Raw genomic sequence first — 17,160 nt, 5'->3', positions numbered from 1 at the left:
TCCTTTCTTGTCATGTGGTTTGCTTCAAGGGTTTTTTTCTTCATTTTGTGGTGAAATGTCTAGACAGTATGCTGGGTTCCAATCAGTACAGACCCACGCACCCACTTGCTGTCAGTAAGTTACAGAATTGGGTTTTGGGTGGTGTCACTATTGTTATTGTTCGGCCCGTTGTCATGAGAACTACACTCAGAGAGTCCTGTCTTTCTCTGTGTCTCTGTCTCACTGTCAGTCACGTATTCCATCCTACCCTCATCAGATAAGATGGAATAGCTTTGCCTTAGTGTTGCACAGGAAGCTGGGTGACCCATTTCACAACACATTCTCACTCTCATCTCAGCAGACACCGACGCTCGGTCACTGGCCCTGAGCTTCAAACTATGGACGGCGTGTCACTGGCTTCCTGTCTAACAAAGAATTGACTTTAAAATCCTGCTGTTGGTTTATAAAGCACTGAATGGTTTAGGGCCAAAATACGTCTCTGATCTGCTGCTACCTTATGAACCATCCCAACCCCTTAGGTGGTCTGGGACCGGTCTACTTTCTGTTCCCAGAGTCAGAACTAAACATGGAGAAGCAGCGTTCAGTTCTTCTGCTCCACATATCTGGAACAAAGTCCCAGAAAGCTGCAGGTCTGCTGAGACCCTCAGCTCCTTTAAATCCAGACTGAAGACTTTTCTGTTTGCTGCTGCCTTTGATTGAACCACATTCAAGGATATTAATACATTCCTGCATTTTACTACTGTATTTTATTTCTTAAACTGCACTGCAACTATTGTTCTGGTTTTAGCGTTTTAGTGTTTTAATGACTGTTTTTAATGTTTCAATGAATGTTCTTAATTGTTTTTAAATCTCCTTTTCTTTTGCATTATGTTTTGATGCTTTTAATGTTTTTATGTGAAGCACTTTGAATTGCCTTGTTGTTGAAATGTGCTATACAAATAAACTCGCCTTGCCTTATGTTGGAGTCAGCTGCCTGATAACCAGCAAACATTAGTATCAGACGCTTAAGGGCACCGACCAAGCGTCGGTATTTGATGAGTTGGGAGTGAAACCAGGTTGCATTTAAATCTATAAACCACCTGATTCACAACTGTTGGGATTTTACAACTGTATGTCAGGGTCATCCAATTTGCATTTTTCTTTTGTTTCACTGTCACCAATTGGACCGGAGGATCTCCTACGGACCTCTTGGCTATGGACTCACCCTCCTCCACTCTCTTTGACTCTCTCTGTGTGGTACTTGGCATCACATTTTGTTGTGCTTCGCTGCCAAGAGAAGGCAATCGCAACTTCAGCTCCCCCTCCTCTCTCTCTCTCTCTCTCTCTCTCGCTCTCTCTCGCTCTCTCTCGCTCTCTCTCCGTTCTCTTTACAACACAGCTCTGCTGTATCGGTGGAATAGACAATCACCTCCAGCTGTTGTTTAAACATGGAGCGTGTACCTGATTGATACCACAGTTTAATGTGATAACGTGCACAGTGCATTGGGCACTCTGCTTAGTCTTGCACTGCAGTCTTAATGCAGGATAAAAATCGTCCTCGTACTGTACAGAAGTATGCACAAACATACACATATATAATAAGCGTGGAAACATCAATTCCCTGAGGCGTTGATATATAAGATTGTGAGGATCCACCCGTCTCACACGGTGTCCACCACCACTCTATCACAGCCAAGATTTAATATCACATAACCTGCCAACAGCTGTCATGGCAACCTGCTTTTTCCCACAATGCAATTTCCCCACTGTCCCTGAGCTCTGATGTACAAAGTCTCCTTTCTCTCTATTTGTGTCTTAAGTCGCCTGTATATTAGAGTATCGGTCTAGAATGAGCAGCTGTATTCTGAGTTTGACGCCATGTCTCTGGGCTTGTGTATTAAAGGTTTGCCTCACAGGGTTGTCGAATGTGTGTTGCAAACTCTGGCTATTGATTTGTTTCTTAATGAAATGTCATAAATCAATTCTAGGTTATTATTAAGCTCATCCCAACCTTTAAACCAAGGTACCAGGGGTGAAGGCAGCCTGATAATACGTCAGAATTGACATTTAATTTTACTTCATTAAGGCCTTTACAAATTTGGGCTGCTTTTTAGGTGCGTTTAATTTGCACATCAATATATTTTTTGGAACTGGTGTTTTTGTCATGAGTACTTTTGCAAAAGCAAAGTCAATTTCTTTTGCAGCAAGGTCGATTTTTCAGAGAAAGGCAAAAACCAATCACATTGAGACACTTTATTCTCAACTGCACTGTGAAGATAGAAAGAACAAGCCCAATCATTTTAGTTTTAGAGCAAGACAGATTACATCCATTATGAATACACGTTCCTCTTAGCAATAGAACCACAATGCATATCTGTTTTCCTACAGGCTTGTGGGTGAGTATACATACTCAAGTCTCTTGGCGCGCGGATGGCCCGCCCCGACAGCCTCTCCTGTGCCATGGTGATTTTTCGGGGCTTAAAGTGAGAGACGCTGACGTTGCGTCAACAGGTTGTGGTCTCAAGTACCAGTGTTTGCATTTAAACAACTGAGAAAAACTGTAACTGAAATCGTATTGCTCCAGCGTACAATGATATTCCAGACAACCGTGTTCTTCCAGCTTTGTGGATTCAGTTTGTGTTTGTCCCTTTCCTGTTTCAATATGACAATTCCCCCATTCACAAAGCCAGGTCTATAAAGAAATGCATTTCCCACTCGGTTGTGGAAGAACTTGACTGAACCCTGTCCAGAACCTTTAGGGTGAACTGGACTCAGCCATCATCAGTGTTGGACCTCGCTATTGCTCCTGTGGTTGAATGGGAGAAAATCTCTGCAGCCAGATTGCAACATGGTGGAAGCCCATGGTGTCATAATCACATCTTCAACAGGAATGTGAGGATTTGGCATATTTTGTTTGAGTGTCCACATCATGTTGACCATGTGGATGTACATCGGGTACATGCAAGGATAAAATTGTTTTATTTTCTAATAATCACCTTCACTTCCTTCTTTTTGCAACACCACCACCTCTGATCGACTCCCTCAGTGCAAAGTAAACCTCCAGAAGGTGAATAAATGAGTGCATCTGATTGATTGCTGAGATCATTTCCCTGCTAACAAACATGTTGAAGTGAGTCCCCAGAGAATCCCGAGGCCTTACTCTGACTTCTTGAGCTTTGACTGAGCAAACAGCACATCCCCACTCTCTGAATCCGGCTTTTATTTCCCCCTGCCTCCTTCACAATCATCTTTTGATTACGCCTACTAATTAAACCTCCAACAAGCTGCCACCCGAAGCCGCCACCCAGCCTCCTCCTTTAGGTCACCCAGGTCCCTGAGGAGAGAGAGCAAACAAGAGAACAGTGAAGGAACACACACAGTCTGTTTTTTTTCTGCTTCATCCTTTCTCCACTCCTCTTATCCTCTTTAATCCTGTACCTCTTTATGCTTGTTAAGCCGCTGGAGCAGTGTGGAAGCATAGGGCACAGGGCCAGGGGGTCAAGGAGGCTCCTCCAAAGAGGCGGCCCCGAGCAGTGGTGGTCCAGGTCCTCGCTGAAATCAACCGCTGAGGACTTTTCATGAATCCTCTGTTGGAACAAACGTTCGCTCACATTGAAAGCTGCACCAAACAGGGCTTTGGAATAGACACGACTAAAAGTCTAGAGCCTCTGTAGAAGCTGTTTGTTTAAGTTTAAAGCCTCGCTAGCTGCTCCTTGAAGCTGCAAGGTTCCGTAGGCCCCACATGTGTTGGACAGAACCAACAGCAGAATGCTAATGTTACTGTCATTATTAATAATACATTTGTCCAGGGGAAAGGTCATGGGATTGTTCAAATCAAAAGGTTCACCCTCTTGGGAGCATACAGTGCTGTGTATTTCATGAAAATCAGCCCGTCATGCATACTCGCCCAGTAAGTAAAAATGTTGTCATTGTACGATTTTAGAAGCCACAGGATCATTTCTGAATCAAAAAATATGTTTCATGAATACATTTCACAACAGCCTTGTATGTTTAACATTATGAAACAATGGGTTAGGTATAGGCAACAAAACTACCCGGTTAAGGTTAGCAAGAAGATCAACGAAGTAGCATAGCAATGTAACGTAACAATCGTAGATAAATAACAAAAGCCCTGAGCAGACTTTGTTACATAACGTTTTGTAACAACCGTAACAAGTCAACATTTACTTTTGGTTTCACATAAGACATGAACAGTGAGCTCCTGGGTGAAAGTCCTGTGTTTGAAGTTAAATTAAAACTAGATATAATACATAACAGATTGACATTGCACTGTTATTTTCTTTTCCAGATGATAAAGCATTTGAGCTTTCTGTATTCCCATGTGTCAACCATGTGTTGAGTTATTCTGCACCAGAGCTATTTGTGTCATTATGAAAACCATGCAGCTGACCAACACATTGCCTCTGAAGGGGTAGCTTTTGCTTGTCTGGTACATAATCGTGACAGTTCGTTCATCAGCAGCCACAGTGAAACAACATCTTCACATTCAAACCAAACTTTTACTTCACAGCCACTGATATCTGAAATAACGTGCCTGTAGTTTAAATGTAAAGGAAGGGTGTTGGACAGCAGGGAGAAAGAGCTGCTGAATAGAGGAGGGGAGTCACACTCAGAGAGGAGGAGGAGGAGGAGGAGGAGGAGTGCAGCTGTCCAAACACTGAGCTCTTCTGTACCTGCCTTTAAGCTACCTCCTCCCTCCTCCCATCCCGCTACCCTGTCCTCCTCTAAACCTGTTCCCAGATCACACCAGTGAGCCACGCTAATATTATTGCCAAACTTACCTGAAGTAAAGAGCATCAGATTTGATCAATTAAAGCGTCTTCCTTTTTTTTAATAGCAGCCACTGCCAAAATACATTTAAATGTATTGATAAGACCTTTGATGCTCTTCAATTGTTAAACTTTAACAGATAGCTATTGCTAATAGTCCAACATGCTAAACACATGTAAACATGGATGTTTACATGTGTGCCTATTTACACATCCAAAACACAAAGAGTGGGGCTGGGGAAATTCGCCGACATAATCAACGTCATCAACTACTAAAATATATTCATTTGAGTAATATGAAATACTGATCAAACAAGGTTTTGATATTCATTTTTTTGTTAAATGAATTGTTATATTGATTGGGAGTTTCAAATATTATCTTTAGAATAATCAATATATTAATTGTTTGTTTCCAACTGATGAATGTGACCAACATTCACTCTCTTTTAGCTCTGTCTCCACCAACTCATGAGAGAAAGGTGTGTCTCAAAGTGAGTCACTTTAAAGCTGCATAGAGCTGAGGGGACCTGCAGTTATGAGATAACTCTCTGTGGGTTCGACGCAGTGAGGAGCCGCTCTCACTAAGCCTCTGTGACTCGATCTATGGTTAATATCAAATTGTTAATTGGTGAAGCTTTAAGTACAGCTATGTCTGCCACTGTAAAACAAACTTGATATGGACAAGATAGAAATACCCTAACAAACAATCTAATAATATATATTTAACTACACATGAATGATACTTTCAAATAACAGAAGCCAGCATCCCAACCCAGTCGAAACAAAACCATGAAAACCTTCGTGAGGGTTTAGTTGCCATTGTGGCAAAATAAATGAAATACTGTTGACAGTGAGTGTTGTACAATATACATTTTACCTTTGCAATAATAGTTTAAATATCCATTAGTGAACATTTAGTCTTTATATTATTAAAAACATAAGTGTTAGTGATGTTGGTTGGTTGGTCTGTCAGCTCAGTGGAAAATATGACTACTGGCCACATTACCATTAACTTTGAGGGAGTAAATAGAGGATGAATCTTATGAATATGAATATTTTGTAGCCTGTGTCTTTGCCTAGTGCCATACATATTCCCTTGGTCAACTACATATTTATTCATACCTGGCTTTTTAGTCAGTCTGTTACAGTCAGAACAATTTACCAACATCCAGTCCAGGGCTGGAAAAGAAAGGATCTCTTTCCTTCATAGAGCGTCTCTCCACCTCAACACACACACACACACACACACACACACACACACACACACACACACACACACACACACCCAACATCGTTAACCCTTCCAAAAAGCCCCCCCCCCCCCCCTTTCTTATTGGTCTTTTGTTCCCTGTCTATCTTTTCTCTCTCCTTGGATTCTCCACTCTCTCTTCCCGCTCTCTCTGGAAAGTTCTTCACTTTCTCTCTGACCTGTCAGGATGAACAATGTGTCTATAGAGAGGATAAGGACCGCTCCTTCTAGAGTCCCCCATGACCTTATTTCAGAAATAATGTCAAAGGTAGACAACCACGAGCGACAAATCATTTTTTGATGGTAATGAATTAATCCTTGTGTGATAAATGTTGGTTGGTAATGAATTAATCCTTGTGTGATAAATGTTGGTTTAACTGTGTGGTGAAATATGATATTACACTACTAATCATGGTGTCATTTAATCTGCAGAAGTGAAGACCTGAGACCTGCTCTGCTAGTCTCATGTCCTTGAGCAAGACACTTAACCCCAAAAATTGCTCCCGTAGCTGTGTAGATAGATACATACTGAATTGTAAGTCGCTTTGGATTAAAGCGTCTGCTAAATGACTGTAAAGTAACTTCATGCCACTGTGACTGATGTAAAGAGAAGCACCTGTAGCACCTGTAGCCTCACACCAATGAAACAGAGAAAGATAGCAACCCTTTTCAGACTTCTCTGTTCATTTATTCGCAATACATGATATAACCAGTCCACTCAGCCCCTCTGTCCCACTATAACCAGTCCACTCAGCCTCTCTGTCCCACTATAATCACTCCAGTCAGTCTCTCTGTCCCACTATAACCAGTCCACTCAGCCTCTCTGTCCCACTATAACCAGTCCACTCAGTCTCTCTGTCCCACTATAACCAGTCCACTCAGCCTCTCTGTCCCACTATAATCACTCCAGTCAGTCTCTCTGTCCCACTATAACCAGTCCACTCAGCCTCTCTGTCCCACTATAATCACTCCAGTCAGTCTCTCTGTCCCACTATAACCAGTCTACTCAGCCCCTCTGTCCCACTATAACCAGTCCACTCAGTCTCTCTGTCCCACTATAACCAGTGCACTCAGTCTCTCTGTCCCATTGGGCTCGTCAATTTTTTTTTAAATGTCAAACTGTATTAGGCTCTGTAGTCCGGAATTATTGTCTCAAACAGTAGAAAGGCTTCACACTGAAGGTAAACATTCCTAAGTGAACGCAGAAGTCACCACCGGAGGAACCACCATGATCAATTTAGCATTTAGCATGTTCACTAGACCCAGCATGCACCTGTTGGTCATGCAACATTAGGGGTTGGGGGGTGGTGCATTAAATGAGTGATTAACTAAGGTATATGCAAGCTTTTTTATAATGATGTCAAGGTGCAATAATGCTCACTATAACTACAACTCCACCCCCAATCTCACACAGGTCATCAGGTCTTTTTCATGTGAAGTAGTTTGGACAGTAAATGTAACTAGCTACTTCTTCCACTGCACCCTAGTATATAAATGGTGCGATTAGTGACAGTAGGCCTCAAGTCCAGTGCCCCCCTCTCCCCATACAGTATTCATTGTTAAAACTCTTCTCTCTCCTGTGTGTCCTCAGGTTGTTTGCCACCAAATGCAGTGGCTGTCTTGAGAAGATAGCACCCACAGAGTTCGTAATGCGAGCTCTGGAGAGTGTTTACCATCTCAGCTGCTTCTGTTGCTGCGTCTGTGATCGCCAGCTGTGCAAAGGAGATGAGTTTGTTCTGAAAGAAGGTCAGCTGCTTTGCAAGAGTGACTTTGAGAGGGAGAGGGACCTGCTCAGCACAGTCAGTCCAGACAACTCGGACTCAGGTAACACTGGGGATACCATTGTAGGCTATACGAACACAGTGGCTTTGAAAACGCATCAAATGAAGGACTTAATGTAGTCATTTTGATGTTGACGATCGGTCCTCATTAGTATCAAGACACAAAACTGCACTCAAGTCAAATCTGCAGTAAAATTAAGTCAAAGAATTGTGTTTGTTTATTTCTGTCCGGTGACAGATAAGAGTGAGGATGAGGATCTGGATGTGAAGTCAGAGAAGTGCCCTGCCGCAGGGAAGGGCAGCAATGACAGCAAAGACCCTCGTCGGCCCAAACGACCACGCACCATCCTCAACACCGTGCAGAGGAGAGCGTTCAAGGCTTCCTTTGATGTGTCCTCCAAACCCTGCAGAAAGGTTTCCAAAATCATGTTATATTTGATTATTTGATTTATTTATGCAATAACGTGTACATGTTGCTGACGAGTGTTGCTGTGCTGTGACTTGCAGGTGAGAGAGACCCTGGCTGCAGAGACAGGACTTACTGTACGGGTGGTCCAGGTCTGGTTTCAAAACCAGAGAGCAAAGGTCAGTAAACCCAAAATGTTAGATCTTTCAAATCGCCGAATACGACTGCTTGGTTAGTGACCTAAATGCTAATTTTGGGACGTGTCAGGAATGGCGTGACAGTCTCTACTCACAGTGTCTTTTCCAAATAAACTTTCAACGTTTAGGTTAACTTAGTTTTAAGGTTAACTTGGTTAGGTTTATCAAAAAAATATGGTGGCTTGGGTTACAAAAAGTATGTTTCTTATTTAAATTTGTTAAGTAACTGGCGTTGGTTAAGTATGGAGCTCAGGTAAAATGAGTAAAAGCCAGCTTGGTTTCACACAGGACACATACAGCAGTCTCCTGGGTGAAAGTCCTGTGTTTGTCTCTGTCTGTCACATGACCCTCGTTCAACACAAGAGTCTCCCACATCGCTCCCCTTGACCTTAAAAGTACCGTGTTTGTTGTCAAGTCTGCCAAGTTGGCCTACCAAATATGTAACAAGACACGATCACAATGCTGGCAGAATTGATGTCATTATCCAGATCTGGATCGCGTGTGAAAATGGGGTCTTACTGTCCTTTTTTGCCAAAAGTGCTTAATTGTCTAAACCAGTTCTACATCAGTTAAGCTCCAGTGGATCAAGAATTTATAATCTACTATTTGCTTGGCTTGGTGGCATTTGGGAGAATAAGCTCGTCAAAGTCCGAATATCCAATAGGCCTTCTACTGAAGTCAGTTTTCAGTCTATAAGCAAGTCACATAGTCTACAAAATGTGAAATGCTGGATAAAGATTGGTTATGTTGTGATAGTCACTGTTCTACCACTTCTCCTCTTTTGACAAACATATACAACAATCAATCAGTGGAATCTGTTTTCAGCAAGGAAAACATGCTCAGTACACAGACATAGAACTCCAGTACCTATGCCACCACTTGGCTCCTTTATACAGCCTTCTCCATCTTCTGTCAGCTGAAAATACACATAGCCCCTGTTCTGCTCACAGACAAAGCTGCTTGACAGGATACAAAATACTTTTTTTTTTTCTTACTATCATTAAATTCCATGTGCAGCGTCAAAGCAACAGTGAATGTGTCTCCTAACAAGTGTTGTGTGTTTTATCTTATTACTCTGTGCCACAGAGCTCTTACCTTGCATGGCAGCTGGATTCATGCAATGTCACAACATCAAACGAAAATCAATCACGTCAGGCTTCAATTAATGCGTTTGTGTCTGGACTAAGCAGTGTCCTGTGAGAAGCTACCAGCAGCTACAGGCGTGGTTTTGGTGCGTGTGACCACACGGAAGGCGACTGTTTTTTCAAAACAACAATGGCGGCTCCTAAAAAAGTTAGCGTAGATGCTTCAATGACATATGTTGTATTGGAACTGGGACGGCTGTAGACACTAACTATATCTAGCAAGCCACATGTCAGCGGGTTTGCTGCAGCTGTACAAACCCACATGAAAGGATTTATAAAAAGTCTGACTTCATGCTTTGTTAGGTCCAGCCGCAAAATAACTTTTAAAATGCTTGTTTTCTGAAAGGAGATCGGATCTATTAGTGTTTGGCTACGCTACCGCTGTACCTGCTCCAACAACACTCAAAGTAACATCATCCAGGCATAGATACAACATTACTGTTTATGCCATACATAATCTATTTGTACACAGACATGTAGACACATAGTTCTGTCCGGTTTCTGTACAAACATGAGTTAACACAGATCTATGGGTGCCCATCAGTACCCACAGACTGCTTTTTTTCTCCACCATTTCTGTTTCAACCACAACGTCAGGACGTCAGTGATGACAGGAAATATTTCATCTAGAGCGAATATGCGAATGACGTGAATTTCGGGCATTTGCGTCATTCTGGTGTAAATTTGTGAGTATTGGCATCTTTGCATTGTCTTTGTATGTAATCCCAGCTCACTACCTGTAATGCTTAGGATGGGTTAAATGCAGTGTACCTGTATGTACATGACGATTCTAATAAAGTTTACGAGAGTATTTCTTCATTGAAAGAAGAGCACTGACAGCACTGACGGGTTTTCGCTCTCTTCTCGACTGGCTTTGGCAAGAGTTTGATTGACAGATGGTTCATCCAATCACCTGCCAAGTATTTTTTTTTTTAAAGTGCCTGCCCTTTTCCATACTGTTTCCAATGACTGGCTTCTCAGATGGTTCTGTGTAACAACAACAACAACCATCTGGCGCGTCAGGTTAGTAGAGCACCATTGTTGTTTAAAACACATCAGTGGGCCACACTGTTGCACTGGGTGACATGTTGCTTCATTACCATGAACACACACACTGTAGTTTATTTTGACTCAGTCCCACACACACCGTCCTGCTGCCACAAACACTCACTAGACCACCAAATGTGGATTGATCCACCGCTGAAAAAAGTCCCAAACAAATGCACCATTTCCTCCTGTTTGAGTGACGTTATATAAAAACTACAGTGACCAACTGCAACTACAAGAAAGTGCTGAGAAAATGTTTGTGAGGTACTTTTTAAAGATGTACATCTTCAGTGTGAAGCAATGGGCTTGGAGCAACTGTGTAGTGAAGTCAAGTGTTGAGAGACGGACTCACACAATTTGTTAACAATAATTCAATGTACTATATTGTATAATCTTTCTCTGTATTTTCACATGGTCTTTTATGAGGAAAGTGTTAGAATCAGCCTTATTTTTGCAGTCAGTCACACAGTGATAGCCGTGAGTTCATCATAAACTGAACATTTGGAAAATATCTTTACATAAGTGATGTATTTCTAAAAATTAATCATGTGTCTCAATAAGACAACTTAAAGAAGACTTAGTATATGTCCTGATTTGATCCATTTCTGTATTACAACACATGTTCCGTCTGATTGTCACAGCAATGATCAATCACAACTTCTACTTCATAATAATTAGTGTCCCCATATATACAGTATGTACATTTGTAGGCTGATTGACTTGTCCTGTTTTCCTATAGCGTGCTGCTGGAATGAGCCCTAAATTTCCTCATCTCAAAGTCAATGTTTTTTTGGGGGGATTGGTTTTTGGTTAGATACCTGGAATAAGGTTTGTGGTTGAAACAAGCTGAGGAGATTTTAACACTTTTTTTGTAGTGGTCTCAGATGTGGTTTGGACTCCCACATCACCCCTCTTTATTTGTTTTTGTTTATGCTGTACATATTATTTGTTGCACACCTCAAACTTTTCACTTGATATTTTAAATACATAATTCAGAGAAGGTTAACAAGTGATCTCCGTGTCAGTGTCTCCTCAATAATGTCGGCCACATACCAAGCTTTTTTTTACCGTTCATGTATTCACAGATGAAGAAGTTAGCCCGCAGACAACAGCAACAGCAGGAGCAACACAACAGCCAAAGGCTCAGCCAAGGTGAGGAATTATTTGTGTGTGTGTGTGTATATATTGTACTGCTTAGCTGCTTTCTCTGAAAAGGCACAATTGATATCCATCTGCATGATTTAATCTGTCCATTATAATTGTAATAACGGTGATTACTGAGAGCTAGGTAATTCATGAATTATTTGGAGAAACAGCTTGAAATATTACATTTATTAGGGGAGCAATAAACAGAGTGGAGTCACTTAGCAAACACTTCCAGTTTTGCAGGCTTTAGAATGAGTCCCATACTCTGAAACCAGAGTGACATCTCCGCTGGTAAATATGAGCTTTTCCAGACAGTGGAGCTGTAAAGTGTGGGCCACAGCCATGATTCTCGCTGCAGCATAGCTCCTCATAGCTAAGGGCTTATTGCCACTGTGGTCTCACCGCGTATATGAGCAGACAGTTTAGATAAGTGTCTCAGTGCTTTGGCAAGCACTGCCTCTATCTGTTCAGGGACTTCCAGCGTGTCAATATTGGCATAGCAGCAGGGTTTATTATAGTGGAAACTGCTGTTGTTAACCAAATGAGCTAAGCAAACTAGCAAACGGGGGGTTGTTTGACATTGATGTTAGGATGAGATGAAGCCTCTCGGATGACTGGTGAGATATCTTCAAGATCAAACAGCCAGTCAGTTTAGACAATGCATTTCCAGTATACGCTCTTATAAGAAAGCCATTTGTTGTGCAGCATTCATAGTCTGTAGAATAAACCATGGATGTAGTGTCTGTGTTCACAACTGTAGGGCTGTTTGGTGCTCAATGCTCCAGAGCAAGACAAGCATGTCTTTTTTACTGCTTAAGGAATACATGGAGTTACTACAATGCATCCGTGGCTGCTTGTAGTAACTTACTTAAATGGTTGGCAGAGATAATAAACATATTCATATATATTCAAGATATAAGTCAAATTGAAGGCTTTTACGAGGACACCGACACGTTCTGTTTTTCAACAGCTGCCGTCACTATGAGCAACCACAATGCATCCGGGTGATAGTCACAAGTTAACACGGTTTGCAGACGCTTGTACGTGTTCTGTTTGTTTACTTGTGATCTTTAGGTTTCCCTAGTTGGAGCAACTAACGTTATATTGTACACTTCTAAGGACAACGTGTATTGTAGGGAGACACAAAGCTTGCTTTTTCGGCCGAGCACATCTGGTACCTACACAGGTATTTCCCTGGAATTGTGTATAGCCTGGGAAAACCAAGATAGTGATCTCTATCCAGATATGAGACACTTGAAATGGCAAGTGTAAATGGGAGCTGTTATGTTTCAGGTTTAACAAGCAGGCAGACTACAATTTTGAGGGTTTTACTGAACACACAGCAGCTATCTTAGCCTCAGTGAATGCTGTTTAAACCCATTGGAAATCCAGCAACACGTATGTGAATACAACAAGAGAATACGACAACTGTGGAATAACTGGGAGTTACTTTTCTCCTCTCATGGAGGAACTGTTATGTCCCAGAGTAGTCTGTCCACATAACGCAGAGAGACCAAACTGATAATAACCCTCCATCTTTATTCCAGTAAGTCAGCGAACAAGCCAACCCCCAAATGTCAAAGTGGGCTTAGTTGGACATGAGATGTCCTCACAGGTATAGGAAGACAATGTGTGCATGTGCTATGTGACCACTACATCTGAGGGTTGTAACCCTGCTAAAACTTGTTGCCACTGACTGTTACAGAGGTGATATCAGGTTGTATGGAGGGCCTACTCAGCTCCTACTCAGGGCATCTACCTCCAAACCAGCAGCAGCAGCTGGTGACCATGGAGCACAGCGGCTACCACACTGACCCCTTCCAGCAGGGCCTCACGCCACCACAGATGCCGGGTGACCATATGAATCCCTACGGTGAGCACCACGCTCTATAATGGCTGGTCCTGGTCCTGTTCTCTGTAAACTCCTTGTTTCCTTTGATGTTAATATGATGTGGAGACTTTTGTCCAGAGTGGTCTCCAACTGGAGACCCGTCCAAAGTGTTCCCCTACCTGCCCCCCGTTGCATGCTGGGATAGGCTGCATCCCTCAACTACAGTAGAGGAGTATAGCACTGTATTTCACATCTCTGCAATACCCAATATGAAACCTCTTGATTGAAGATATTATCAAGTTGCAATATGGGAAGTATAGGATCCTTTTTTGGACCTTGACATTTAATCTGCACTGGTCTTGGGTTAATAAATCATTAAAAAAAAATGTACCACCTGGTTTGAACCACATAACACACTGTTAAGTACCATCATGTCCCAAGGCTTGATTTTTTGTTATTTGCATTCAAGGATTCAAATTAGGATTTTGTACTTCTAGAACACAACTCTAAAGATGTTAATTTTTCAATGAATGAACTGATCTTATGAAGCAGGTAGCTCAAATCAAGCAATCGGATTGGTTCATATCAGTGATATAATACCCATATACAAAATGGAAACATGTAAGGCTCTATGGAGGAGTTGATTGAGCAGTGCCCATCTCCAGAAAGAAAGAAAAAACACCTGCTAATCAACATGCAACACTAGCCTATCATAATATATACATATATATATACGTATATACGTATATATATATATATATATATATATATATATATATATATATATATATATATATATATATATGTGTGTGTATAAATATGCTAACTGGTTCGCTCCATAGCAACTGCCTCGTCAGTTCAGGCAGCCAACCCAGGAAGGCTCATTCTATTGTGAACATTATTATTTATTAATAAAAGACTATTCAACTTGGAATGTGTCTATAACTTTTGTGTGGCCGTACTTGATGATCGTTTCATATATAAGCAAAAGCTTGCTTAAAGAAGTAGCATGGAAGCAGCCCAACAGAGAGCTAGCACTCACTGTTAGTGGTTTTATGGAATTTACTGTATGGCTGAGTCTCACTGTCATCAAATACATTGCCACTAAGATGCAGCAGGAAGCCTTTTATATGGCAGTAATACAATATGTCAGGTCTGTCAGCTTGTTGTGTACAGCTATTCTGTCCCCCAGTGGCCAATAAAATCAATGAATGCAGCTTTAAGTAGAGATATCTGTGTTGAAGTGGACTTCTTAAAGCTACTGCCCACTCACAGCCGTTGTGTTTGACTTCACTGTTTCTTCTCTTCACAGGCACCGACATTATCTTCCACGACATGGACAGTGACACCTCTCTGACAAGTCTGAATGACTGCTTCATGGCCACTTCAGACGCAGGCTCCTCGCAGGCTCAGGCGGGGAACCCCATCGACCGCCTGTACTCCATGCAGAGCTCCTACTTTGCCACTTGAGAACCCACCATCGCCGTTGGTACCACCCAACCCGCCACACCGTAATCCCAGGCCACGAACAGGTAATCCCACATTGGTGAAGACACAAGACACATGTCCTGTATGACATGAATCTGTAAGGAGGGAAATGTGACTGCAAGACGGAATCCACCAAATATACCTGACCGACCTCCACCAGCCAAAGGAAAAAGGAAAACTTGAAACTAAAACTTCACCTACCAGTGGGCCTCCATTCTGCTTTTCGACTGGGCTCATTTTGTTGGACGTCAACATTTGTACAGATATCACATTGGAAGTGTTTAGTGCTATGAAAAGTTGGAAAATTGAGTCCAAATCAAACTGTGTCACAGAAACGTTAGGCTCCGTCTTTCTCAGTATGTAACACAGTTTAATCGGTACTTTATTTAGGTTGTAAGTTGTTTTTAATGGGACAATCAGGCAAGTGTAGTTTTGATGATGTAATATTAGCCGACTATCAAGCTCTTCTGGTGTAAAAAAAAAACAGTGAGCCGACTGATTGATACCTGTTGCAGAATGTATATATTGTTCTAAATGTAATTACTGTTCTTCAGAAACATCCAGTTTTGCATGTTAGGATAGACGATTTATTTATTACTCACCAACGTGCTGGTATACGATAAATCAAGAAATTCTGTTTAAAAAGGCAATAAGATCCCGTTAAGTACAAAAAATACTTCCTAATTGGTTGATGATTTGCTATTTATGATGTTATTTGCATTGTTTAGTGAGTGTGTAAATTACTATTGCTTTGCTATTTATTTTTCCATTGAGATCATGTGGACATTGTCAAGAGGGCATTTTAGATTTGCTAATTTATCAAAAGTGTTGGTACTTAAAATTAAAATAAAAGAAATGCATTCTCTTGAATTCTTGTCGTCTTTTGTTGAATTACATGGGAAACGGTCAGTGAACAACGGCAGGACAATTCAACTGATCTAGAACGGGTGGTCCTCTAATCGGAAAGATCGGCGGTTCGATCCCCAGCTCCTTCAGTCCGCGTGTCCTTGGGCGATATATTGAAACCCAAATTGCTCCCAAAGGCCTCGGCATCGGCGTGTGAGTGTGTGTGAGTAAGCATTAGTTTAGATCCTGATGGGCAGGTGGCACCTTGTATGGTAGCCTCTGCCATCAGTGTGAATGTGTGAATGTTGACATGTAGTGAACAGTGCTTTGAGTGGTCAGAAGACTTGAGAGACACTGTGTGAATATAGGTACACTTAGCATCCATTTACAAAGGTTCATACAAGAAAGAAGAATTTAAATAGAAAGAAGAATTTAGGAAATTTTTTTTCATATTCCATACTACAATGTATCCTTAAATGATGGTATACAACATCTTACAAAGAGTTATTATGTGCAACTGCATAGTACGTGAATTGTGTGTATGCCAGAAATCCAAAACATTCTGAGTGTGCTCACTGGGTATATAACAGGCCCAAAATGCATTCTGGCTCTTCAGAGTGTTCAATGGAGGACAATAATTGTGTGTACATATATAATATATGTATGTTCACACAATTATTGTCTTGTACAATGATAGCGAATAAACGTGGAGCTACTCGGGCGTTACGGTTCAGTTAAGAGGAAAACACAGGAGACCACATATCTAACGTACTCTAGAGATTCAACACTGAAATACTTCATAATTCAGAAGCACTTTCTATGACGCCCATGGGTATAATGCACTATAACAAAGTTAATAATGCTTTATAATCTCATTATAGCACTGTTTAGTTATAAAAACTCATAAATGTTCATTATGTTTTATAACAATAATCAAAACACATGAATATTATCATTTGCAACTATAATAATGTATTGTAGTGGTAATACATTATAATCTATAGTAATGCATTATAATTACAGTAATAATACAAGTGCTAATTGTTTGCTTTAATTAAAGAAGAAAAAATATTACAATTAATATAATAATTAATTCATATTATTGATATTATTGCAAGAACAACAAACAAAACGTTGTAAAATACATTTATACTTTATTGAAAACAATGACACTAACTTATAAACACATTATGATACAATATAACAATAATAATAATTAAATATAAAAATATTATGTGTTATTACAATACACTGT

General features: G+C 41.0%; 1 protein-coding gene across 1 annotated transcript in view; it reads left to right on the top strand.

The window, feature by feature from the left end:
* Nucleotides 1-15,851, top strand: part of LOC137868643 (LIM/homeobox protein LMX-1.2-like) — a 43,781-nt gene extending 27,930 nt beyond the window's left edge. Inside the window, exons 3-8 of the mRNA XM_068705520.1 lie at nt 7,610-7,842; nt 8,038-8,213; nt 8,307-8,384; nt 11,680-11,746; nt 13,446-13,613; nt 14,884-15,851. Coding sequence (XP_068561621.1) covers nt 7,610-7,842; nt 8,038-8,213; nt 8,307-8,384; nt 11,680-11,746; nt 13,446-13,613; nt 14,884-15,041 — 880 coding nt within the window. The 3' untranslated portion in view covers nt 15,042-15,851. The remainder of the gene's footprint in view (nt 1-7,609; nt 7,843-8,037; nt 8,214-8,306; nt 8,385-11,679; nt 11,747-13,445; nt 13,614-14,883) is intronic.
* The last annotated feature ends 1,309 nt before the right edge of the window (nt 15,852-17,160 follow it).

This window comes from Cebidichthys violaceus, unplaced genomic scaffold (genome assembly GCF_023349555.1).
Source record: "Cebidichthys violaceus isolate CVI_PGR_0920_01 unplaced genomic scaffold, fCebVio1.0.p SCAF_12, whole genome shotgun sequence".
Classification (NCBI taxonomy): domain Eukaryota; kingdom Metazoa; phylum Chordata; class Actinopteri; order Perciformes; family Stichaeidae; genus Cebidichthys; species Cebidichthys violaceus.
Note: the sequence above shows the minus strand (reverse complement) of the source record. Positions and strands in the feature narration are given on the sequence as shown.